Raw genomic sequence first — 27252 nt, forward strand, 5'->3', positions numbered from 1 at the left:
CAAGCTCTAGGAATTTCACTATCTGTTTCACATACATACATAACACAAAAAACAAAAAAAACATAGTTCAATTTACATTTTATATTCAGTATTTTGGTTTTTTTCTAATGTAGATATTTAATAAATCTTCTTTCGTTTTTTTTGCTATGAATTTTTCCTTTATTTTTATTTGAACTGAAAGTCGTTTAAGGTTGCACTTAAATTCGTCTTACAATAATAACATTCAGATACCATTTTTTGTTCACAAATTTATGTATAATATATAATATTTTTTAAGTCTTGATTTTGTTCATGCACATTTTGAAAGAAAGAAAACATTTATTAAATATTCAATTTTTCATATTTTTTTAATTTTTTTTTTTTTGGTTTTATTTTTAATTTTATTTTCAATACAAACGTCATACAATTAGAGTTGCTCTCTCAATCATTTTTTAATGCTTTATTTTATTTTTATTTTAATATTCGTCGAATTACAATTAAGCCTAAATTTTTTTCTATTCATAGTTTTTTCAACAACTTTTAGTTAATAAACTAATTCAGCTTTATGTGTGTTTATTTGAGTTTATCAGAGTGTTGTCATTTGTTTTTTTTTTTTTTGCCTTTAGTTTTTTTCTCAATTTTCAGTAAGCATATTTGCTTATGTACTTGTGTGTGTGTGTATGTATATGATAGTTATGTAGCTTTGCTCTTAATTACATTAATTAATTCTGCATTTTTTTTTCAAAGTTTCTTGCAAGAAGCACAAATTTTTATGAATGATAGTTATTTTTGAACAGCAATTTTTGTTTTTTAATATTGTTGTTTTAAGATTCCGATGCGTGATTGTGCGCTGCTAAGTTCTATATAGCGCTTTTTTCTCTTTTATTTTTGCATACACACTTTCTGAGAGACTTGCATTAATATTTATGCTCCTAATTGTACACTAACTCAATGTTCACACAGTTTACGCGTATACTACTGTATATGGGAATGAATAGTATGCAAGTGTGTATGAATGTATGGATCTCCTGTTTGATCATGCAGAAAGTTGTATTTTTATAACGTATTATGAGAGCGTTGGGTTGTGTGTTGTTGTTTAATTCTCTTCTCCAGCTTCATGTGTGACTAAAACAACAATAGTTAAATATATTTTTTATGTACTCATATTAGTAAGCCATGAAATCTAAAATTACATTCAAACTCGTATGTGAAACATATTATTTTTTTTGGCATGTATTCATGTACATACATACATATGTATGTACGCTCACTAGTACCGAAAAATCAATACGTGAGTGACTAGAATTGCACCAGTTGCAAAATGTAGAATTAGATGTGTATGCAAAACAAATATTCTTCAACTCTTTTAAAAAGGAATGCTTCAAACATCAAACATGGGGACTAGAACGAACGTGAAAATGTTGAATATAAACGGAGAGCCTGAGAAATTAAAGAGCGTACTGAAATAGCTGATCAATGTGGGCTTTTTACTCATCTTAAATATGAAAGATTCGACTTTAATTTCTTTTAATAATAATCTTCAGCATTCCGTCGAGGTAAAACTCTGTACTTAAATGCTAAAAAAGCTATGAAGAATTCCAAAAATTCCGGTTTAGCAAAATTAACTCCAAAATACGAGATTGTAAGAGGTGCTACTTTATTTGCTTCAAAAAATTTTAATTTAGCAGTTCTGTGTCATAGAACAACAGTTGCTACAAAAATTCCAATACCTACAGTTGCGTACACAGTACATTAATCAGAAAATTGTTCGTTATATGGCTAAAATGCTTAACACTGTCAGCGGAAAGAATATCAAAAATCAAAGAGGATTTGAAGCGGCTTCAAACTTGCACTTCATATAATAAAATGTAATGGGTTATAGAATTGAATTTTTTGAAATTTTAGAAATTCTGATTACAAAGTTCCCAATTTTAATGCAGTTTTTCGAGTTTTTGTAAATACTAACAAAATTTTACACTTTGATTTAAATGAATATTTGCTGTATAATGAAATGTATATAAAAATAGTTTATAAAAAATGAGAATTGAAAAACAAAAAGCAAAGTAGTCGAAACTGATCAAAATATCGCGTTTCTATTTAGTTGCACGCAACTGTGTATTTGTGTATTTTATATCAGTGATGATAGTTGATCCCGAAATTTCGGAATATTTGCAATGTAATAACGTTATCTCGGGACTCACACCGTAGCAAAGCTTTCTTAAATGAGTAAAATTTATATTTTTATTTTATACAATAGAAACTGGAAGCATTTTACATGTTTCTCAAAAAAAAATTACACTGAATAATCAAGATAAAAAACTTTTGAAATTTTTTGTTCTAAATAGCACATAAAAATGTTTAAACATTAATCAGTTAATGGATTAATAAATTTCTTAAATTGATTTTTTATTTCAATGCTAAGTTTAGGGGATCGTCCATTTGAAAATGCATGGATACTTTCTATAATATTTATATCTATTTAAATTAAAAAAGATAGACCTCGACGCAGTACAACAAAGCGAAGCCTCACAGACAGAAGCAAAAAGAGACAAGCCTATAACATGAAGCTGGCTACAAGCATGGTGAACCCAGACGTGGGCTTATAGAAGTGGTCTAGTTCATGAACGTCGTTCTGGAACCTCCCGAAGTAATGCAGAAAGTAGTCCCGGACAGGGAGTCCCCCCAGTAGAGGAGGAGGAATTGTTTTAGTGGCCACACCACTCGCGACAGTAGACGACGGTCGTTGTAAGTGCGAAGGCATTTTGAAACCTACCTCAACCACCAAAAAATATATTAATTTAAGCTAAAATAAAAATTATGTAAATCAGTACAACTTTCTACCACAGAGGCATATATCTGTACAGGTATTGCTTTTTATATTCAAAGTACAACAAAAACGTTCAAACATTTACAGATTTGCTTAAAAGTTGAGGTCAATGTAGTTTCTTTTTGCTAAAAAAGATATTTTTCTTCTTCCATTTCATTTCTTGTTTTGTAACAAATTATAAATTCCGAATATTCCGGGGTTGCAAGCAAATAGTGCCGGGATTTTCGAGCATCGCGCAATTGCGGGATTTTTGGGCATCCCGGGAAATTGCGGGATTTTGTTATCTTTTTTAAATTCCGAAAATTTTGAGATTGTAAACAAATAATGTCGGCTAATCTTTTCAAAACCCGAAAGTGCCGGAATCTCAATGCCGAAATTTCGGGATTACCTTTTTTAAGAGGCGGCATTTGGGGACTACGAACGGTGACTAATTTGTGGCTATGTAGCCGCTTTATGCTGCTAATGAAATTCATCAGATTTTTGATATCAACGTCTGCTATATCAGCAGGCGTAGGAAAGAAGTGAGAACCATGAAGCTTAAATCTTAGCTAAGCAGTAGATGCTGCAGCGTCATCCTCAATATAGCTGCCACAAAAAGGAGTCCGAGTCTCATCGCATATATACCGCGCGCATAGTGCCCCGTGAGGACGCCCCCGGTACTATTTGGTTACAATATATTTTTCGATTTCGAATTCGATTTATAAGAAAATACTAGAATCCCGTCATGGGGAGCTGCAGATTCCTAATACCAATAAACATTACGCATTTCGGGACTTAAATACCCTAACCCCGATTTGAGGGGATTGAGATTCTTACTATCAGCAAATACCACGATTTCCAGAACCTAAAAAGTAATTCCGAAATTTCGGGACCTTAAAAGGTAGTCCCGCAATTTCGGGATTTTCATCTCTAGTACATATAATATTAAATATATATATATGTAAAGTGCTCCTATAACATTTTAACTCATTATATGTATGTTTGTTGATTGAAGTGAAAAACTATAAACTAATACCTTATAATAAATATGTATGTATTTATGTATGCATGATTCATAAATATACTCATTCTAGATATTAATTTGTAATAACAATTAAAGCGTTTAAGTTATATAAATATACCTGATATTTGCATAAGTAATTAATTAAGTAAGTAAGTAAGTAAGTACGTACATAAGTAAATATTAAGGTCAGCAATTGGGTAACTTATTCAGTTACATTCAGCTGTGTATGCGAGCGCAACGCTGAAACGACAAACGCTGCGTGTTCATCAACATCTTATTGTCAACTAATATGTGTGTGTGTGTATGAGTATGACATGCGTATGTTTTGCAATTTACATATGTAGGTGTGTGTCTCATATACCCCTCTCTTTACAGTATGTACTTCTATCCAATTAGCAAACAAATAATTTTTTTTATGAGTTCACTTTTGTTCTATGAAAGTCCTATAACAATTTCCTTTAAATACCCTTTAACTACGCGCAATATGCAGCATATAATACTATATTGCTTCGATGTGGTTGGTCTTCAGCGCCTCTGCCAGTGTGAGCTCAATAATTTTCTTACGTTTTTCTTTCTTTTTTTCTTTAATTTTGTTTAATTTACGCTTATGATTCATTATGTTCCTTCTGCTATGCTAAGTTGTGTGTTACTCATGTATACATATTAAGTAGATGCACGGATTCTCTATGAGTTATCAACTACTTACAACGAACTCAAAGGTTCTAGAAATGCATATGCGTATGTGTGTGTGTGTTCTCAACAAAATATTGCCGCATTACTGACTTTTCAAAATATATTAACTATGCATGTATGTATGTATGTATGTATATGCATTTTTAACAACTTCTTTTTTTATTATTAATTTTTTTTTTTTTTTGATTTTTGGTCTTTATGTTTTAAGCTTTGGTTTTTCTGCTTTTATGAATTATTTCTACATTAACAAGTATCATTCTAGTGGCCTTGGCTTATTTTTTGTCTCTATGTATGCGCTGTATGTACGTATGTATTTTGAGTATATATATATATGTATGTAGTTTTCTTTATGTACGCTATACCTTAACTGCACTATCGCATTCTTAATTCGAATCTGTATCCGAATCACTTGGTGGCACTGGAGATGCCACTGGTTTGGGTGCTGGCTCCTCACGTATCGGACGCGTAGCTGCCAAGTAAGCATTTGTGGATTCGCCGTGTGTGGTCTCAATGCCAACCCTGTAAGTTAACATGAGTATTTAAAATCATGTATTAGTGGAATTGAAATGTTAGAAGCAATGAAGAAAGATCGCAACTTACTTGTATTCGTGCCGTGCCAAGTAGCGCACATATTTTTCTGGTGGCTCATCGGCATCCGAGTCCTGTACGCTCACCGAACGCACTGTCGTATGTGAGACCTGTGTCGCTGGCATTGTGAATTCGACGAAGGCATAGGGTGCCAGTTCGCTCGGTATTTGATCGTAGGAGGTGAGTGCCATGCGACAAACCAATTGATGTGTAGTATAAGCGCCTAAAAAATTGTGACATCAAATATGAAAATATATTTTTTAGTCGAAATTATTTATAACTTTTGAAATCGTTAACGCACCTTGTCCCTCTTTTGGCAAGCGCGGACAACGCCAAACGATCGCACGATGATGATGTTCATATTTCGCCTGCCCTGAGGTGACCTCGATTAGTGATTCTTGCAGCGTATCGACTGCACCCAAAATGCGTTCAATGCCTTTAATTTTGCCGGTACGTCTGTGGGCAGACTTGACAGAGCCATACCTAAAAATGTAAGCAAGATTTGCATATAAGTAGAAGAATAGATAGAAGTTTTTAATATAATATCTATTTTTGATCTACAGTCTGTGTCAGAAGAAAAGAACCGGTTTTTTCTTGTAACTTTAAGATATAAAGGGTGTTTAAGTTTCAAGGGCCGGTGTTGATTTTGAATAAAATACAATTTTTTTCGGAAATTATTGTCATTTCTCTTTATTATGATAATACTGGTATGGCTCAATTACGTATGGAACAAAATATCAGCCAAATGGCCCCCGCGGCCTCGGCAGCACATCTCCAAAGACCACCAAATGCAAATAGTTCCTTATCTAAAGGGTGGTTATTACCTGGTATGGCTGAATTACGTATGAAACAAAATATCGGCCAAATGGCCGCCGCGGCTTCGGCGGCACACCTCCATCCGATGGTCCAAATTTTCGATTCTATGCCGTTAATGTGCTGAATTATCCCGTCCTTTAGCTCTTGAATTGTTGCTGGCTTATCGACGTACTATACACCTTTTCTTTTGAAATAACCCCAAAGAAAGAAGTCCAACGGTGTCAAATCACATGATCTTGGCGGCCAATTGACATCATCGCGACGTGAGATTATTCGGCCATCAAATATTTCGCCCAAAAGAGCCATTGTTTCGTTAGATGTGTGACAAGTGGCCCCGTCCTGTTGAAACCACATATCGTCCACATCCCTATCTTCCAATTCGGGCCATAAAAAGTTCGTTATCATCTCACGATAGCGAACACTATTCACAGTAACTGCCTGACCGGCCGCATTTTAGAAAAAATACGGCCCAATGATGCCGCCGGCCCATAAACCGCATCAAACAGTCACTCTTTGTGGGTGCATTGGTTTTTCGCCAATCCCTCTTGGATTATCATTCGCCCAAATGCGGCAATTCTGCTAATTGACGAATCCACTGAGGTGAAAATGTGCCTCATCACTGAAGACGATTTTCTTCGAACGCCCGTTTTGATTTGAATGCCCGTTTTCATAATAAGCCTGAATAACTTTAACGCGTTGCTCGATTGTGTATCTTTCCATGGTTCAAATTGAATTAGTCTGAAATTCAAAAATGTCAAATGAAATGCAGAAAAAGCTTGACGTTTAGGTGTGGCTCACATTCAAGATCGGCCCTTTATATCGTTCTGCTTTTTGCTGCATAATAGTCCCACTCAAGGGCTACGACACTGGTGCTAACTCAGGTCAGTTAGTTGCACCAGTGTCGTTCGAAATTTGAGAAATACACGAAGCGTTTTGAGGCGCTATTTTTATGCACGCATTCGAAAGGGGCGAAATTATCTTACGCCGCGGCTGCAAAATTTGATTAAAAAATCAAAAAAAGTTTGGTGTGATGTAGAATTAGCGGTATAAGGTTTGATGACTTTTCCTAGCGCAGTCTGAAACGAGTGACGACAAAAAAGCAGGATAAAGTGATCGTCCAACTTTTTAAGCGGGACCCTTCTTTGTGACTAAACCAAGCCCGCACAATTCTTGCTAAAAAGGGCGTAGATGTGAGTATCAACACCATCGAACGTCGACTGAAGGAGACGAACTTATCCTACCGTCCCACATCATCAAAACCACTGCTCCCAGAAAAGCCCATAGAGAAACAACAAAACAAGAAAATGGCTTCACAGTATTGGACTGGCCTTCCCAGTCCCCAGACGCCCCCCCATTGAAAATGTGTGGGGAATTATAAAACCACATCTTGCCGGAAGACCAGTCCATGATTTAAGGCCACTTGTACGTCAAGTTCGCAAAATCTAGTCCTGTTTGTAGACGAGCTACGCAGAGAAGCTGGTTCTAAGGATGAAGAAGAGTAATTGCGACTCGTAGTTTTGTACACACTTTCATGTAAAAAAAAATTATATACATATCTTTTATACTTCATGAATAATCGCGGGTCCTTTTTCCTGACACAGACTGTATTTACACATGGGTTGAAAAGTGCCGGCCCTAACACATAGACGGCTCTAGTTTTATTGCATTCACCTGTTTTTCAGTTAGCACTAACCTTAAAAAGGCAGCTGATAAAATTTCATGATATTCTAATTATTAATTCGTGAGTTATTGTGCTAAGAGTGGCGATACTTTTGTTATTTTCAAAACAATGGATCAAAAAGAATTTCGTGTTTTAATTTTACACTGCTTCTTTATGAGAACAAATACCTTTCAAGCGAAGCAATGGCTTGAAAAGTGTTATGGGGATTCCGCCCCATCAGAAACAACAACAAAACGATGGTTTGCTTATTCCAAAAGTGGTCGTAGAGACGCCGATGATGCACAACGCAGTGGACGTCCAAATGAGGAGGTAACACCAGAAAACATCAAAAGGATCCACAAAATCGGTTTGAATTATCGAAAAGTGAAATTGCGCGAGTTAGCTAATATCGTAAAGATATCAAAAGAACGTGTTGGCTTTATATTGCATGAGCATTTGACTATGAGAAAAGTCTGTTCAAACTGGATGCCGAGTTTGCTCACCGCTGACCAAAAACAAGATCGTGTTGATGATTCTGAGCAATAGCAAAACTACATGAATTGAACTTCGTCCATATTAGTTGTACTTCGACAACCGTATTCGCCAGATTTGACTCCCAGCGACTACTGGCAGTTCGCAGGTAAAAAAATGCTCGACGGTAAGAAATTTCGGTTAGTTGAAGTGTAAAATGATTGAATCAAATGAGTATGAATAAAAATCGCAGAAACTGAGTCCTATTTTGAGGCAAAAGATAAATCGTTCTACAAAAGTAGTACTGAAACGTTAGAGCCGCCCTGAAATGATTGCGTTATTTTTGAGGGAAATTGCGCTGATGAATAAATCTAATTCTGAACAGAAAAAACGTATTTTCTTGATTAGGACCGGGACTTTTCAGCCCATTTGTTACATATGCAGTGCTTTTTTTTGACAGTGGCAGCTCTTTCCCACTAGAAAAGATAACAAAAATCACTATCATATCTCCCCGGAACGGAAGCATTGCAAACTTAATTTTGCTGAAAGAGTCATATTTTCAGATGTAGCGCATTTTGATCTCAGTGGCTGTTTTATAAACTACCACATGTGGAGATCGTAAAACCTACACGTGATCATCGAGAGGCCAATGTATCCTCAGAGAATGACTGTTTGTCGTGTGTTTTGCTGCGGTGGCATCATTGGCCCCTTTCTCTTAGAAAATGCTGCTAGAAACGCTATTTCGGTCAACGGTGAGCCCAACAGAGGCATGGTAAATGATTTTTTGTGGTTGAGAAGTAAAGAAATGGACTTGAACGAATCTTAGTTTCAGCTCCACAATCGATATTTTACGCGCCAAGTTCAGTAATCATCTACCAACCGTCTCGGCACTGTCAATTTGCCGCCTCGGTGCAGGAATCGGACGCCGTTAGACTTCTTCTTGTCGAGCGCCGTGAAAACCCGATGTTGTCCGAATAATCCATTAACGGTTCAGTCTCTTGAGGCGAGTATCAAGCAAGCCAATCGTGAGATAAAGCCAGAAACCGTCTCCAAAGTCTTTGGAAAACTGGGTTAATAGGATATGCGAGGAGTACGGGGAAGACAGCTGAGCCAACCACGTGAATTAATGAGCCAACCGTGTGAATTCGTTACCCCGACAATCGGCTCTACGTTAGCGAAACGTCCCCGATTTACTATATATATCCGGCCAAGGACAGTCACTTCAACAGCACTCCCCGAACATGTATGGGAAATATTTTAGCTGCTACAACAACAGCAACAAAGAAATAATATGGAGGTTTTCTATTACAAATAAACTAATAATATAGCGCGAAAAATTGAATTTTGTTCTTTTTTTTAAAGAAACCAACCCATGGACTACCCTGTATATATTTCATTTCTAGTTACTGCTCTCCATCTTACCTAAAATGCTTCTCTACGCGGAATAAGTAGATCCAACATTCCGGTATGGGAAATCGCACAGAGACATCTTCACATGGTATTTGCCCCAATTTGCGTGAAGTAAAGCCCGGCACAAGTATATCGGCACGCAACTCGACCTTATTGCCGGTTACACACCAAGTGGCTTTGAGCTGTAATGGAAGTTCGCGATTTTTGGGTGGACGCACGCGGAAACGTAGTAACTCTATATAATTCGCATCCGGTGGCTGGAACCTATTTTTTCAAAATATAAATTAAAAGCAACAAACAATAACCAAATTCAAAATTACTCACTTAATTGTACGCGTCTTCTCATACTCCTCTTGATTAACCACACTATGAAACTCGACAGCTTCTAATCGTATCCACTCCTCGGTGGCTACAGGTATGATGTCGTGTCTGCCCACCACTTCTTTGCCCTGGCGCCACATATCATTCACGCCCAATTCGATAGTGGGCATACCTGAAAATTTAGCACATCGGTTTAGTCTTAGCGTTTGCTTTTAGTTTCTCCTTCTTGTTACCTGTGAGAAAAGCTAGAAAGAACAGGCGCACACGCGCTATTTGTTTCAAAATTTTGCCCTCATAGTCCTGCTCTACAACAATTTCATCGACTGCCGTCACCTGTACCTCCTCCATTTTATAGGTTAGCGCGCGTTCACGCAACGCCGGCAAACGGAAGAGTGCCTCTTCGATACATACCGAGAACTGTTTCATGTCCTCGTAGTTCATCGATCCAATCTTAAATAGCTGCGATGATTGTGGCGCATGTTCAACAGGTAAGCCCAACTTTTTCAAATCACTTCCAAACTCCTTCACGCCCTCGTAATCGCCCGCAATGGCATATTGTGCAAATTTTGTAAGTTTATTAGTGATCCGTTCTGCTTTAGTCACTTGTCCTGGTCGCACACCGGGGCGTTCTTTATAGAATATGTACTGTAGCTTTATGGTGAAAATCTTTCCAAACTGATCGTACTGTTGTGCGCCAATCTCGGATACAGAATAGGAGGGCTGAAGGGGCAATTCTTGGAATGGTTGCTTGTCTGATGGCTGATTGAGCAATTGCACGACAGGCACATCGTTCTGTATCACCAAGCGCACAAAGATTTTCTTCCAGAATCTCTGGCCGGTTATTTTCTTTTTGTTCGGTTGTCGTAGTTGCATTTCCCAACCAGGTCCGACATAATTCAAACGTGGAAAATCTTCGAGTGGCTGTGATACGTCTTCATCGAACAACGGTGTTTGTGGTGTTTCCTGGGAGTCAGTGCGTTGGACCTTATTTTCGCCACTTTGAGCTGGGGCTGGGAAGCCTGTATCCTCAAATGGGTTAACAGCAGGCGATGTATCGCTTGAGAGTTGACCGCTGGTCGCGCGCGCCGGTGGCGGTGGTGGTGCCAATTGCGGTGCAATTGCGTTTGTGCTATCACCTTTAGGTCGGATGACAACATTAAATTCCTTATCTACAGACTCAACAGATTCAGCGCGAACGGGTGCTTTCATTGCATAAAACTCATCATCCTCATTTTCGAAACCATCGGTTGCGCCAAAGGCGTTGGTGGTTGCAGCAGGTGAACCAAATGCGCTATCACCCCAAGCTGAAAAGGAGAAAAATTGCTATTTTTACTTGATCTAAAAGAGGAACTCCTACTAAACGAAACTCACCATCTCCGCCCGATGGTGTGACAGCACCAGAACCACCACCAAAGCCGTCAAGTATACTTATATTATCCTTCTTAACGGAATCAAATTTGGCGGAGAAAGCATCGAATTCATCCGGTTCACTGGCGAAGATATTATTAGCTGTGTACGATGGTGCCGTGACTGCCACTGTTTCTGGTTCAGCATCCACTGCAAAAATATTCATTGGCACAGCAGAAGTTGTGATCGTATCCGTCGCTGTAGTAAAAATATTCGTCACTGCTGCAGCATCCATATCGTCAACTGCAAAAATATTCGTCACCACAGAAGTTGGTGGATAGGTCTCTTCTTCCTCATCAGGGCTAGCGAAAGGATTTGCAGAAGCTGCCCCACTTGCCACTGCACTGGCGGGTGCAAAGTCCAAACCTGTATCCATTTGTTCAAACTCACTATTTTGCTGTTCGGTAGTAGCGTCCAACGATGATTCTGGCACGGCCTGTGTGGTTGCCGCAGATTCTGTAGGAGGACTATGATCGGAATCAACCGATGTATTTGCTGCGGGTTCTGCAGTTACAGCACTATTTGCTTCGATTTCTTCTTTCTCATCCTCTTCACCTTCGGGACTTGGCTCCGTTTCAATGACTACTGGCGGTATAGGTTTTGTAGGTGCAGGTTCTGGTTCTGGTTCATCTTCATCGTCAGATCGTGGCAGATCTTCTACAGTAGTTATTTCAATATCCGGAGTTGGGGCACGCGGTTTAGTGTTGTCGATTACTAATTCCTTTCTTTCAATGTTATTTATCATCGATATGTTTAGATCTGCCGCCTGCGGTTGACATGTAATATCATGTGTACTCTCATCAGGGCGTGTTAGCATTGAGCTAAAAATAGGATCTTCGCCTGCATTGTCTTGTTCATCAGCCGGTGCTTCAGTTGAAGAATCCAAAACTAGATCATCGCTTAACAGATCTGGTTTAGCCATTGGTTGTGTTGGTTTTTCGAATAGACTTAATATATCTTCCTTTGTCTTTGGCGGTGGAGGTTTGGGTGGCTTGGTTGTGCCAAACATATCAAATAGGTCCTCAGAATCTTGTGGCTCAGCAGGCTGAGCGACTGGCTCTGGTGCTGGTGGAGTTGGTCTTGGAGGCTGTTGATTATGTTGCGCTGGCATACCACTTGGCGGTGCCGGTCTCGGTGGCAAAGGACGTGGAGGTGGGGGTCGCGGGGGTTGCTGTTTGGCCGGTGACGGCATTGGTGTGGCGCCATGTAAGCTAGGAATGGCCGTTGGCACCCCAAATGGGTTGTCGGCACTATTATTGCCACCACTGCTAGTTAAGTCCATGTCAAATCCTTGCGTATTGCTCGACGAAGCACTATCGGACACATCTAAAAGATCAGCCAAACCTGAATCCGGTGTAGGGCTGGGCGAATGTAGATCACGCATGGAAACAGGGCTTGGCGAACGAGTGGCCGGTATGCGTCCGAGCAACTCTGAGCTTGTCTCCTCCATTTGATTGGAAACTGTATTAATGAGTTCCTGGGTAAGCGGTGGCACTGGTCTGGGCGGTGGACCTCGCTTAGAAGTTTCATCTTCTTCTTCAGCGGTGGACTTAATACTGAGCGTATCATCTTCCGCCTCAATAGTTGTGCCAAAGAAACTCATTGCTGGGTCAATATCGGATGCAGGTGCAGGACCCTCTTCAGGTTCATCTCCAAAAGCGAAAGGATTCGATTGACCACCAAATGGATTATCCGTTATCTCCGCTACGCTCTCTGCACCATCGAGTTTTGAAAAGAACGGGTTAGCTGTTGCGTCAGCATCAGCGCCCCCCAAATCATCATCCATTAAGAATGGGTTCGCCATGTTGCTTTACAATACAAGTATTTGTAAATAGACTTAGAGCTCTTGAGATTTACGATAATTTCGAAATTAGCGCTCAATTAGCTCGCTCTCTAACAACTTAATTTCAGTAGCGCCTGGTGCTAAGTTCTCTGCAATTGAAGTATCGAATGGATCAACTTCTTCGGGGAGTGTAATTTGCTTCACAGGAACAGAAGGCGTCAACACCTTGTCGCCCAGACCTAGCTCTTGTGCGTCTGTCTGAGTATCAAGCACACCAGTGGTGATTTCTGGTACTGTGGCAGGTAAAAGTTCACTTTCCAAAAGCTTTAGCTCTGCCCTGCCTGGTTGTAGGTTGGACGCAATCGATGTATCGAAAGGATCTATATACTCACAACTATCGTCCGGTATATCTTTACTCTCCTGTGATGGCGTTAATACTTTTGCTTTTATGTTTTCTCTTACAGTCAATAGCTCTTCTGCCGGCACCGGCGTGGGTGGCGCACGTGGATCGAAATCGGGATCGGATAGACTATGTTTAAGTGTACTCTTTTCTAATAAATCACGTTCGAGATGTTTCAGTTCAACTTGAGAAGGTTTTGTTTCTGGTACATATGATGTGTCGAATGGGTCTTCAGACTCTTTATTTTCACAAATTTTCTCTGTGGCTCCACTAGGTGCGTAATATGGTGTCAATGGCTTCTTGTTGCCTTGACCGTCATTCGCAGCCCCGAGTAAGTCTTGTGAGGGAACTAAAAAGCCAACGCTTTTCGACTGAATGTTCAAACTTAAGGAAGACTTGCGACGAGCAGTGTCAAAGTCAACAGTCTTGTTATTATTTTGTATTTGAACAGGTGGCGCCGGCCGTGTAGGCGCCGGTGCTCTCGCAGTTGTTACAGCTGGAGTCGGCTCTTCTGCGCGTGGATCAAAGTCGGGATCACTAAGTGAGTGTTTGAGATTAGTTTCAGGCAGAAGTTCTCGCTCTAAGAACTTCAACTCAGTCGCCTTGGGCTGAACGATTGCACTGACAGCTGAGGTGTCGAATGGATCAAAGTCAGCAGCGTCTTCTTCGGCTTCTTGAGTAGGTACTATAGGGGCAGGACCAACCTTAGATAAGTCGGTGGCACTGCCACCCAAAAGATCTCGTGTTGGTTGGGATAGTAAGCTCGCAGCTGGTGGTGGAGGTTTGGCGGGCGGTCCTGCTTTCTCCTCGGCACGAGGATCAAAATCGTCGTCCTCCTCTAGTACGGTAGTCTTTTTTATAACTTGCTCAGCGTATGCAGTGTTAAACGGGTCGTCGTCAGCGTTATCGTATTCGTCGTCACTCACATAAATAGCACCAGCTATGATATGCGGACCACTGGCAGGTCGAGCTGGTGGAGGAGGGCGTGCTGGTTTAACTGAAAAAAGAAGTAATATAAATATCATAGAAATAAAGAAATATAAAAAATTAAGCAAAAGACCTTTGCCGTCCTCTCCTACAATTCCAGTTTGTTCCTCGGCTACTTGTTCAAATTCTGCCCAATCAGCGTCTAAAACTTCCGAAAGTACTTCCGGCTGCGGAAGTGGTATCTGAGTGATTACTTTTACTTCGTCTTTCTTTGTTAAGGACTCAGCTGCTAATTCAGCAAACTCATCATCATCATCGTCTTTAAGTGCATCGAATTCCGAAAAATCCGGTATACCGCTATCAGCTTCGCCTTCTTCCTCCTCTTCTTCTGGTTTTTTGTGTTGTATCAAATGCAAATGTAGTGAAACACTCAAATCAATAGGTGCATCTGACTCTGGCACATCATCGTCTAACACATCGAGTAAATTCTTTTCCGGTTCCGCTACACTTATTTCAACCTCTTGGTCGGCAAGATCGATACTTTCACTTAGAAGCAAATTTTGTATACCCTTTCGTAGCTTACGTTTTGGTTTGGCAAGCGCAAGAGCGTGCTCACGATCTACACGTCCCGAAAGGACTTCAACTGCTGCACCAAGACTAACAAGTTTCTTATTACCCTTGGCTTTATCGGCGCCGACAATCACTTTTTCCGCATACGCAGTATCGAAAGGATCCGGACCGTCGTCAAATTCTAATACCGGCGACTCGGGTACAACAGCTAACTGTACTTCACCTCTAGTTATTGCTTCTATATAGTCGGTAGCAAAGATGTCATCGACTTCTTCGTCCTGTTCACCTTCAGATTCTGATAGCTCAACAACGGCTTCAGCTAATTTGTCGCGCTGTGCTTCTATTTCAGCAGCCTTACGGCGCTCCTCCTCTAAACGCTCCGCCTCACGGCGAGCTGCTTCTTCTTCCTCGAGACGCTTCTTCTCCGCTGCTGATGGCAAGCGTTGATAGAAAGATTCCTTTTTGATGCGATCTAACTCGTCCTGAGTTTTATGAAGTATAGAATCAACACCCGATGTAAGAGCCTTAAACTTGGCCCACTCTTCGTCCTCGGCGGCGTTCTTTGCAGCTACTGCTGGCGCTGCAGCGCCGTTACCACTTGTGGCCGCGCTACTCTCTGTAGCTTCTGTTGGCGCCGGTGTAGAGGTCGAAGTGGATGCAGCAGTTGGTGCTAAACCCTCAACGTCTGATGCTGCGTCCGATTCACCAGCGTCCGATTTAGCAGCGGCTGCCTCCTGTTTGGCTCGTAACTCACGTTTATACTGCTCGAGTTCCTCTTCGGTGAAGAGCTCTTTATCCTTTTTCGACTTCTTCTTTTTCTTTTTTAAGCCTTTTGGTAACTTAAGCATTCTCTAATTACGGAGACATCGATGTCGGTCTGAAAACAAGTGAATAGGGAACTTTTAGATTGTGAACCACTGAAAGTAAAGGAAGCTAGTTTTGTTATTGCTTTACATTACAACATTCTTATAGTACTATTAATGTATGTGTGAATGTACATATACTCGTATAACGGTATATCAAAGCGTATTGATTATAGATAATATTTAGAGAAAAGGTGAAACTTGTTATGCTCATGAGAATACACGTGTATATATACAGTGCCACCGAATTTTGATATTTTTTTTATTAAAATCCGTCTGTACTTTGGTCTTATCAAAAATTCGCGTATATGAAAATCGAGCTTCATTGTCATAAACGCCTTCACAATGAAAAGACTTTTATTTAATGAGACGATCAGCTTGGTTTTCCACCAATTTTCATTGATTTAAATTAATATTTTTTTTTAATTGTAGATGGAGAAACCAGACGACATGCAAAATTAGCAGAACGCTATGGCCCACCTACAACCTCAAACAAACGTCAACATTGAGGGGCATGAAACGCCGGAACGCGTGGAGACTCACGGCAGCCATAACTGGATTTTGATATGCCGGGGAACAAGCAGCCAAAGTGGGCCTCAGAACAAACAGTGTCACAGTTGTAAACAACCGAAGAAAAAGAAACGATTTTCCATTCCCTCTGTGAATGCCCTGTCCTATGGAAGAAGGGAATGTCAACACTGAGCAAATCATTATTCGAGAGTCTCAAACAACTGTCAGTCTTAGTTTTCAACAACCTAATAATGTTCTTAAACTCCACAGACTGGATATAGTCATGCTGTAAAATAACCGTTAAAGAAGTTGGTAACGAGGATGTGGCAACAAAATAGTGCGGAAGCGCTAGTTGGATTTTGGATTAATCACCACTTCAACCAACCAACCAACCAGGCTTCCCCTGAAGTGTTCAGCTTTGGGATTTTTGGGTTATCGCAGCATCACCTCTAATTCTTATGTGAACTCATTTGTTAACATTTTCCGCCCAGATGGCACAGAAATCAAACATCTTTGATATTTGGTATGGAGTCCTTTTCTAGTGATACCCTCTGCACAAGGCTAGATGGTAAGCAGCTCGAAAGAGTAAACTGCGGACCACTCCTTCTACTGGCTAACGTACCGCAAATGGAGGGGTACATGCGTTATTTGAATTACGCGCTCTACAAAACTTCGAATTCATCACTGTTGAGATTGAACATATGCACTTACTTACGGCGACTCGAATTGGATCATTTTTGCGAGCTTGTAACATCTGAAACCAATACACAATTACCAATACAAATGAAAGGGCGATCCATTGATCTCACTTTGTGTTCTATAGTGCTGCCCTAATATTGGGTTTTGCCGGCCAGCTTTTGCTTACTTGCTCGAGGAACTCCGTTCTAGACCAGGCGTCTGGAATTGCCTAATTTTTGCTACCATCAAGGGTTGAGTGCAAGCTTGAAACATGTGAAACCGATACACAATGAAAATACTTCGAGAGAGCTCGAAATTTTCGAGAAGGTTTAGTAAAGGCATATGGTAACAGGAGATCACCATTTTACTTAAATTTATTCTTCCGGCCTACAGTGGAAGTGGTACGAATGAAAGAGCGATCCATTGATCCCACGTTGCGTTCTAACAAGTTATCCTAATATTGGGTTTTGCCAGCCATATTTTGTTTCGAGGAAACTCTGTTCTCGGCCAGAGTTTACAAGAACCAAGGAATGCACCCGCATTATGTGAAGTATTGAGGGAGTCAACCTTCTTTTATATTTCATTTTCCACGCATTTACTTGTTAGCAATCAGATACAGCCGCTCTTGAAGTTTTCGTGTTCCTGTTCGCGTAGATGACGATTATCGCATTCGAATGAACCACGAGCAGTATGAGCTTTATGGAGATGTCGACATAGTCAAACGAGTCAACCTGCAGCGACTAAGATGGCTGGTAATTGGCGGCCGACGGCGAAGAGGACGACCTCGTGTCCGGCAGACCGTGCCAAATTTACCGGACCCAAATTGATTGGCTTAAGAAACTGGAAGAGGTGTGCGGAAAGCAGAGATACCTGACGTGACATTATTCGGCAGACTGAAACTCGGTAACGGGTTGTTACGAAAAATTAAATACGAAAGTAAGTAATTAGGTAAATAACAAGCTGGGCTCACTGTGAGTGCACCAGATATTAGTCGAACAATATTACGCTTCTCTTTCGGTCGCATTTGAAAACTGCCCTATCAAGTTTATATGGGAATTGTGTGGCTGATGAACCAATCAGCTAGCCAGGTTTCTCAAGCTTCGAAGGCTTCGCGGGAAAAAAAATATGACTGCATGCGATGTACCTTCAGAGTGGTGGGTCCTAAGTCAGCTTAACTAACACTGAACCAATAAGCTCACAATTAATGTAGCTAATAAGTTTTCTAGCTAAATAATGATCAAAGGCGATTCAGAGAGTTTTCGAATTAACCCAAACTGCAACTCTTTATATTGAGGCACTTTTATGAAGGCACTTAACCAGACAGTTTCCTCTGTCAGAATTCATGCTGAGAGACTCAATATAATTTCAGTAGAGGGCAGGTGAACGTCACCTCAGGATCCTCTTCTTAGTTGACCAGGATCTTCTTCTTAGTTTACAGGGCTAAGATTTAGGAACCTTGGTTCTCATTTTCTTTTCATTCTCCCCATCCTCTGGTTAGTGCTACCGCTATTCTTACAAAATCTCATTTGATAGCAGGAATGCAATCAAATATCTTCTGGTCTTCCTCTTTTGGGAACAAGAAGTCTTGAACTGGATTCCATGTCATATGTTAACAGAAGGAAAAGAACCAAACAAGTAGAAGGAGCTTAGGATTAGAGGTGACGACTACCAGTGGCTAATTAACTTCGTATTAACCGCTGCAAGCTACTGATGAGTTTCACCAGGTGTATGATATTTAAACCGCAGTTTCTGCAGGTGTAGCAAGCAAGTGAGAGCTCAGATGTCTAAAGAAGAAGGCGCTAAGATGATTCCACCTCATCCTCCATACAGCTTCTGTAGAAAGGACGTGAAGAAATCCCAAGTCTCATCGCATGGACACCCAACGAACAATATCCGGTAAGGATACCTAACAAATTCGAAAGCTGCGGACTTAGAAGTTCCCTCAATCGCCCCCGAACCACTCGTAGCCAGAAGGATCTCGCGACTTTACACGTTTGCACACTACCTCAGCGCTCGCTGAGTTGACCACAGGCTCTCAAGAGAACCCCAATCCTCTCGTTTTGGGATGAAAACGGCTTCAGGGTCCGTTGTATAGCCAGCTCATCATCCCTCTATACCGCTGTGACCAAATGAGCCTAATATTGAAGTATTTAGCAGCAATCGAGAGAGAAGTCAGGCATTCCTCGACTAATTTCGAAGCACAAATAACGAGCCCAAGGCCCCAATTGCCCCTTGGCTACCGGTGTAGATATTTACTAATTTGAAAAAAGGCAAATTTTGTTTTTAATTGTCGTTTCCTTTATTTAGTGATATTTATTTCAAATATTCATAACTCTGTGGCACTGTACGTGTGTACATATGTGTATGCGTGCATGTCTATTTTCTAGATTTACATAACCACTCAAGACATGTCCTTCCGACGATTGTGAATGTTCAATAAAAGCAGTATTATTTATGCTGCATAAGTGAGTGCATTGTATGTATGTATGTATATTTATAAAGAAACAACCAAAGAAAAACTTAAACAATCTTAAGCTGACCTTGAACTAAAATTGAACTTAGCCTTCATTCGACTTTATCTACGCCTCGTCTCCTTCAAGAGTTTGAAATGCATTGAAAATCTGAATTTGCTAACTCAAACACACATACATATAAGTATGATTGTATATATGTATGTATGCACACATACAAAACATAAGTACAAATATTTGACAAATGACTTCTTTAGCTGAGACTTTCATGAACTGCGATTTACACTTATCTACATACATACATATGTCGGCATTTATTTGTACAAGCATTCGATTATATTTAAGGAGTTAAATTTATTCTACAGAATTCGTTTATATTGGATTTGTATACCGCTAGAATGACTTTATGACTCACCATTGCCGTTGACCTCAAACACACTTGTCCATTTTACTTATTACTCTCCCAATTTATTTAGAATGATTTTGACATTTGCCAACTTCCTTCATAAATTTGTTTTTTTTTTTCCACTCGTTTTTTTTTGTTTTTTTTTTTTTGTTAGCCTACCAACACCAACACATTTCGATGACCATGGTAAAGCTCAGAATTTTCTCCAATTCAGTCAAATTCACCATCGTGCACTGACAAATATATTTATACAACACATAAACACTTTTTCCACCACTAGCATTGGCCGCTACTGACAGTAGCTCAGCCATCAATATTGCAGGGAGAATACAACATATACAGAAAATAAATATGTATGTATGTAACCAGTTATGGGGAAAAGTGTTAAAAAAGCATCGGACAAAAATGATACTCGACCACGGATGGGTACATGGAAATCTACACTCGGGATTCGCTACAGCCCACGACAGAGGGGAAAATCGATTTTTACACTCACGAGCACACATACACACTACTTCTGCTGCATAGGGATGTGTAAGGGAATTTTTTTTTATTATATTTGGCAAAGGTTTTCAAATGAATATCTAAGGGATTCAAGACAATCAATTTAAAGGGAAATTAAATCGGTCTTTCACGAAATAAAATCAATAAATTGAATTTCAAACAAAAAGGAAAACAATAAGAGTAGAAATAATTAACTGAAATCAGCAGGAAATAGAAATCCTTTGGGTATGTAAGGAGTGTAGAAAACCAAGGAAAAAATGTATTCCTCCACACAATTTTTCCAATTTCTTCAAAGCTTCTTCAATTTAACTTTGCAGGAAATTGTTCAACTTACGTCTCTCAACGCTTACTGATAAAATGACTTATAATCGAATATTTTGAAATCGTTTAGCTTTCTTTTAGATTAAAATGAAATATATTTTTACACTTTTTTCACACTGCCTTTGTAGCACGTCTCGGTCGAGGTTGTCGTAGTGCACGCAATATCGGGAAAACTTTGACTGAATGACGAGCAAAATCGCAAAATTTCACACGCACCAAAATGCGCTTTTGGCAAGACTCCTTAGCGAGCTTAGAGTGTGCTAACCGTCGAAAGCTACGGCTCAAGCTTCGGACAAAGTTACTCAGCGGATATCTAAGTATTGACTACTTCAAATGTATTTGAATTTTGTACGATTTCAGAGGTTTTGAAGTCACGAAAGGGATTTCATTTCTAACATTTATCCAATGGACCTGCTTTGTATAAATTTTCTGTTTAGAAAACGTGCTTTGGCGTGTGGTGAATTTGTGTATTTTAAAAATGTTACGTGTATTTGTCATATATTAACTTTTGTATGATTGTTGCAATGCGCAGTCGCAAATATTTTTTGTAGAGAAATGCATGATTCTCTATTTAGTTCTCGTAGTGCTTCATGTGTCATATAACACCAAAATGTCAAATAACAGGGTTGCTTTTTCTGTGTATTTCACGGGTTTTCTCGAGTTACACAACAAAAATTTATTGACTAAGATCCTGTTTCTTAACTAACCTCTAACTTTATAAGTACTTTGTGGTGGCGGTAAACGCATTTCCTTTCTCTCAAGCAGCATGTTCAAGTGTGCTACTGGGCCGATATACAGGGTCCGGCGGGTCTCGAAATGCAACCAACTTCAGACCGCTCGCGATGCTGATGCACGGGCATAAACTGTCTGTTAGTTGGCTAAATGACAGTTAAGAGTACTGTTTACAAGCGCGCGGAGGTATTTTGCCGAGAGTAAACGCGAAAAAAGAAAATTAGTAATGAATGTCAAACGTAATAGTGGGATTGCATTATATTTGGCTGGAAAATCACAACCAGTGATGGTTCGTGAGCTCGAGCACCTTAAAGTAAATAAAGTTTTTTTTTATCGCACCACTATTCGTTACAATGATACTAGTAGCACGTGAAACGTCATGGAGGTGGTCATTTAAGGACTGCAACGTCTTGTGAAATAGTTCAAACAGTGAATAAGCTTCTTGAGCGAAATCCCCGACGAAGTGCCAATCAAATGGCGAAAGAACTGAAAATATCTGATCGTAGCATCCGCCGCATTCTGGAAAATGATCTCAAAGTCAAGCCTTACTAGATCCAAAAGACGCACGATCTCACAACAAAGCAGCAACAAGTCAGACTTGAGAGAGCGAAGGAGTTGCTTCGCTTGACCGAAGGCGGTGAATTTCTAAGCAAAATTGAGCAATTCGTAAACTCCCAAAACGATATGGTTCATTTGACCAACATTCATACGAGAATTTGAGTTATCAATTGGCCACCAAGAGGTAGCACCCGCCACAGGTAATGGGTTGGGCAGCTGTAACCGCAAATGGGCGCTCTCCAATCCTTTTCATCGAGCTTGGGGTCAAGGTAAATACGAAATATTATCGGGAAAGTATTCTGGGGGTTGCTTTAAAGGCGTGGGCAGACAAACATTTCAGTGGCACACCATGGATGTTTCAACAGAACTCGTCAGCGTCTCACAAAGCTCGAGTGAATCAAGAATGGCTAAAAAACCACGTTCCGAACTTTATAGCGTCCACATAATGGCTCTCACATTCACCAGACGCGAATCCGATGAATTATTCTCTTTGGGCCAAGTTGGAGAGCAAGGTCCGAACTAAAAGATTTACCAGTCTCGAGGTGCTGAAAAAAGCCATTGTCCGTGAGTGCGCCAAAGTACCTGCAAATCACATTTGGGCAGCTTGAGATTCGTTTCCGGATCATCTCAAGGTATAAATTGAGTCTTAATTTTGTATTACTTACACACATTTTTTACTTTGAATTGAATAAAAGTAATTTTCCAGTGCTCAAAACCTCTTTAGTATGAAATGAATTTTGTAAAAAGTTAGGTTTTGTTAAGAAGTAAACTATATTTTTATTCAAAACTAGTTAAAATTATATTGAAAAATTATATATGAAAATGTATAATCACAAAGAAAGGGCCGTTTTTTCGCCAGGAATTCATACTTACAGCCATGTTGTAAAAATCATTCTTGTTGATTGCAATGCATGCATTCCTCGCGGATATTGTCCTGTGAAAAAGCCACAAGGGTCGAGAACTGAGGTTTTGTCAACCTCAGAAGATCTCCCGACCGCCCCCGATTCACATGTGCCCCGAAGAATTTCACGACCTTGCAAGTTTGTGTACTTGCCCAGAGTTCGCTGAGTTGGCGCGAAGCCCATTTTTTCAGGAGCAGACCGCAGGTAGTCAGGGGGATTCCAAATCTCTCCCTTCGCGGAGAAATCACTTCACATGTCCTTGTCTGGCCAGCTTATCCGCCTCACAGTTTCCCAGATGAGGCTTAGGTCAAAGAATACTTCACCTTGTCAGAAAGCAGTTGAGTTCTGGGTATTTTATATTTTATCGTAATAGTACCAGCCATCTTATAAAGATTCACTGACAGGCCGCAGTCCGTTGCCCATCTAACCACTAACAGCTCCTTCTCGCCAGCTCCTCCAGCAAGTCATTCACAACAACAACCCAGAGAAATGGTGAGAGAACACCACCTTTCGAAAGGCCCCTAATAACCTGGCGGCGGATAGGGATGAAGCCCCACTCTGTTCCGACTATTCTGTCGCTAAGCACCCCCAGTTTACCCAGAGACTTAGCGATTGCCTCCGGAAGGACGTTTTTAAAAGCTCCCAATGTCGAGGAAGGAGCCACACAGGCAAACTCTTTCTGCTATAGAGACTCCTCAGTGTCTTTTACAGTTGTATGCAGGGCATATTCTACCGATCTACCTTTTATGTGCAGATGTTGGGTATGCGACAGCCAACCCCGAGGAAATTCGCTTTTTATGTGCAGATCAATGAGTTTCTCAAGGGTTTTCAGCAAGAAAGGTGTTCTGAAGTCCTTAAGGGAGACATTATCATTATCATCGGTTCCTGTTTCTCCCACTGGAGCATAGAGCTTCAGTAAAACACCTCCATCTGATTATATTTTTTGGAAGGAGCTTGATTTCGTTCCAAGTTGTTCCTAACGTTTCAACTTGCGTCTGGACAGTTGTCCTCGAAGGTATTTTTGGACGGCCAACCTTGCGTGCACGTTGTGGATTTCAATCCAGTGCTTGACAAGAGATTTCATTTGCGTCCTTACGAAGCGTAAGCCCAATCCATCGCCACTTTCGCAGTTTTATCATCGTTACTTACAATGTTGGGCCAACATTCCGCTCCATGTGAGCCAGGTTTCCGGTCCATACAAGAGTACTGATAGTACATTTACCTTAAAGATTCGTAATTTTGTATGTCGCTGAGGATGTATGAAGACCAGATAGCTCGGAGCTTTGCATACGCGCCGTTCGCTTTATTTATTCTGGCGATAACGTCTAGTTTCGCACTATCTTCAGCGGCAATGATACTACCCACGTAGGTAAAGGTGTCAACGTTCTCAATTTGATCACCATTTAAGAGCTAGTGGATCCAATTTTCATAGCCCTGCACTCAATGAGGTTAAGGACAGATCGTCAATTTTGTTCTGCATGTCGATGTGTTTGATGGAGAGAAGGCATATATCATCGGCCCAGACAAGCTCCTCGAGATGTTCATAGAAGTTCCAATAAATACATGCGAGCTGTACGATGTCGAGGACGAGCTGACTGCCCTTGGCGTTTCTAACTGCCACGCAATGCAGAGGCGATTGGCGTACCTTTTTGGCAGCGGTTGTGATGTCAAGCTAAGAAAGTAAGTAAGTTTATACTTACCTGTATGAGCATATGTGATCACGCATGTTTTGTGTGTATTCATTTTTCACTAATTTACTATAAGCAGAGTGTCATGATCTAAAAACATGCTTTTTTTTAGATAAGTATGCAGAAATAACCAGCTCTTCTTTTACGCTGCGTCAAAAATTCATGGCGATGCCTATTAACAGTATGTCATTAGATGAAAATGTGTATGTATTTACTTTTACTTAAGAAGTGATGGTATGTTAGGTTAGGTTAGCCTGGTTAGCAATAAGCCACGCATAGACCTTTTGGACCCTAGCGATACCAGAGGGAGACCGACCTTTATGAATACTGTCAGCGCTTTTGGCGAATATAAGCAGAGCTGGGGATCCGCTTTTGAGACGTCTTCCAGAGCCTCAAACAATGGGGCTCCCAGGCATTTTAAACGTGTTTTTAATACTGCCGGACAAACGCACAGAAGGTGTTCTAAAGTTTCCTTAACCTCCTCTCTGCATTTCCTGCATTTGTCCTGTTAACATACCTATAATAGTTCTGCAGTCCTTTCGCGAGAACGTAAGTACGAATTGAGTCAGTTTTTTGTCGTTTTCCTGTTTTGCATGTGGTCAGGTTAGTCCACCTAGCTTCCACTTGCCTTTTCATGTGGTCGTCCATTTCGTTGTATATTGTGTTTAGCGGTGTTGGTATGTCGTTCTCTTGTTCAAATGGTAGTCTAACAGCACTTTTTGCTATCTCATCTACTATTTCGTTCCCCATAATGCCTTTTCGACCAGGTACCCAATAGATATGCAGTCTACTGTTTGCGGCTAGCCTTTCTATGGCCTCCCTGCTCCGTTGAACATTTTTGGACTTAATACAATATGAGCTTATTGATTTTATTGCTGCTTGACTGTCCACGTATATATTAATTGTTGAGTTCTTTCTTGTTCTTGCGTAGGTTAGCTCCTCAGCTTTCTGCACAGCAAAAACTTCCGCTTGGAAAATACTGCTGTGATCTGGCAGCTTGATAGGCTGCCTTATCCCTAGCTTTGAGCAGTAAAAGCCCGCTTCCACTCCGTTTTAAGTTTTACAGCCGTCGTCTGTATAGATGTGAAAAGTCCTATGGCCAGGCTTCATGCCTTTGTGCCATCCCTCTTCTTCAATTCAAGGGGGAAAACTTCTCTCCCAATTAAATGCCTTTGTGCCATCCCCCCTCTTCAATTGTAGGGCGAAACTTTCTCTCTCAATTAAAGTACGGAGTCATGTAGCCTGTGCAATCTGAACTCCACTTTCCTACTGAGCTGTGTCTAAAGGTTCTACAGGTGAATACTCCCGCAACCACTAATCTCCTCGCGGATTTCGCTGCCAGGTTTTCCGCAATAAGATCAATAGGTGGCATGCTGAGTATCATTGCCAGCTCCGCCGTTGGAGTGGTTTTCAACTTGCACAGAGCAGCAAGTCGCTGAATCCTTTCCAGTGTCATTAAGTGTGGCCTTTTTCATCCTTTCCTCAACATTCTGCTGGGAGTCATGATAAATAAAACAAAAATTTTTAAGCCGCTTCTCACGAATTTTCGATTTTTAAGTTATACATCTTCTTCCATCTAACTATGAAAACTACAATCGTTTTATTAAAAATAGTTAATAAAATGTTTAACATTACATAGCTTTTTTATTAAATATTTATAATTAATAAACTTTAACAATTTTTAGTAAACTTACTTTACATCGAAATGTTACATATAAGTATGTATGTAAATATTAAGGCAATTAACAAGACACATTCCTTTAATTTTTTATTAGATTCACTTATTTGTAGACGACCCTAAAATTTAACCTCTCTCTAATAAAGCTCTAATTCCGACTTCTCGCCGTGATACTGAGAAAAAAATTGCCCATTTGTTCCATATACTATCTAAGTACAATACAAAATTATAGCCTCAACACAGCAACTTTTTGCTATGGGATACTCCAAAAAGGCACTTAAGTATACAAACATATTTGTGATTAAAATTTAATTTTAGACTCGAAACGGCATTGGTCGCCCATCCACCATTTCTCAATATTCAGATATGTTTGTGTTTTTTGCGAATTCGTTATACTGTGCAATTTCTCGCAGAGATCACAAAACGGCGAACGATAGCTCAGACGATAGTAGCGACGCCACCAAAAATAGCGCATATATTCCTCTGGATGGGTGGCCACATATTGAAGGTGTGAGGCCAGCTCAGCGACGTTCTGGAAATCTTCGGCATTTATGACGGAATTTGGTGGCACGAATCGACTGTAGTCGGCAGCGCCAAACACAACTGGAATCACATTTCGTCTCATTGCATTGTAGAGTTTCTCGGTCACGTAATCGTTGCAAAGTGAATTTTCAAAAGAAAAATAAAATTTATAGCGCACATCCAAAAGCCTATCGCATTCATTTGAGCTGCGTGGACAACTGCAATTAAAAAGTGTGTACAAGTTATTGTATATCTTAAAGGTATGGCAAATATAAAGGCTGGGACAAAGCTACAGGGTCCGACACTCGAAGTGTAAGCAATTAAAAAGGCCATAAATTTATTTTGGAAAACTACTTTTATTCAATTCAAAGTAAAAAAATGTGTGAAAATAATATAAAATTAAGAATGAATTACTTTTGCGCGATATGGCCACCTTTTGCATTAACTATGGCCTTGAGACGGTCCGGAAACGAATCGCAAGCTGCCCAAATGTGACTTGCAGGTACTTTGGCGCACTCACGGACAATGGCTTGTTTCAGCGTATCGAGACGTGTGAATCTTTTA

General features: G+C 40.2%; 3 protein-coding genes across 6 annotated transcripts in view; all 3 read right to left on the reverse strand.

Moving 5' to 3' along the window:
- Positions 1-371: 371 nt before the first annotated feature.
- LOC128858070 (protein stoned-B) lies at positions 372-12979 on the reverse strand. Its single transcript, XM_054094004.1, has 7 exons — positions 11140-12979; positions 10002-11072; positions 9772-9940; positions 9460-9711; positions 5392-5573; positions 5103-5313; positions 372-5021 (listed from the first exon to the last, which is right to left on the reverse strand). The coding sequence occupies exons 1-7, from the start codon at positions 12977-12979 to the stop codon at positions 4886-4888; spliced, it is 3861 nt and encodes a 1286-aa protein (XP_053949979.1). The 3' UTR covers positions 372-4885.
- Positions 12980-13045: 66 nt separating this feature from the next.
- On the reverse strand, positions 13046-20776 carry LOC128858071 (protein stoned-A). 2 transcript variants are annotated; one of them, XM_054094005.1, is made up of 4 exons: positions 20622-20776; positions 19793-20016; positions 14419-15732; positions 13046-14355 (listed from the first exon to the last, which is right to left on the reverse strand). In XM_054094005.1, exons 3-4 carry the CDS (start codon positions 15701-15703, stop codon positions 13046-13048), a joined length of 2595 nt encoding a protein of 864 aa, XP_053949980.1. In that variant the 5' UTR covers positions 15704-15732; positions 19793-20016; positions 20622-20776. The 2 variants fall into 2 exon arrangements, with proteins under 2 accessions (XP_053949980.1, XP_053949981.1); XM_054094006.1 differs by lacking the exon at positions 19793-20016.
- A 5336-nt stretch (positions 20777-26112) lies between these two features.
- Positions 26113-27252, reverse strand: part of LOC128858072 (alpha-(1,3)-fucosyltransferase C) — a 32410-nt gene continuing 31270 nt past the window's right edge. For all 3 annotated transcript variants that reach the window (XM_054094007.1, XM_054094008.1, XM_054094009.1), the window contains exon 3: positions 26113-26906. In XM_054094007.1, the coding sequence (XP_053949982.1) occupies positions 26468-26906 (439 nt within the window). In that variant the 3' untranslated portion in view covers positions 26113-26467. The remainder of the gene's footprint in view (positions 26907-27252) is intronic.

This window comes from Anastrepha ludens, chromosome 3 (assembly GCF_028408465.1).
Source record: "Anastrepha ludens isolate Willacy chromosome 3, idAnaLude1.1, whole genome shotgun sequence".
NCBI classification, from domain to species: Eukaryota; Metazoa; Arthropoda; class Insecta; order Diptera; family Tephritidae; genus Anastrepha; species Anastrepha ludens.

Bases quoted from the DNA above. Each gene is read 5' to 3' on its own strand.
- LOC128858070 (XM_054094004.1), bottom strand. From the start codon at position 12,979: ATGGCGAACCCATTCTTAATGGATGATGATTTGGGGGGCGCTGATGCT. The intron at 5,314-5,391 runs GTGCGTTAACGA...ACAATTTTTTAG, and splicing joins CTTGCCAAAAGAGGGACAAG to GCGCTTATACTACACATCAA. The intron at 5,022-5,102 runs GTAAGTTGCGAT...GTTAACTTACAG, and splicing joins TTGGCACGGCACGAATACAA to GGTTGGCATTGAGACCACAC.
- LOC128858071 (XM_054094006.1), bottom strand. From the start codon at position 15,703: ATGCTTAAGTTACCAAAAGGCTTAAAAAAGAAAAAGAAGAAGTCGAAA. The intron at 14,356-14,418 runs GTCTTTTGCTTA...TTCTTTTTTCAG, and splicing joins TGTAGGAGAGGACGGCAAAG to TTAAACCAGCACGCCCTCCT.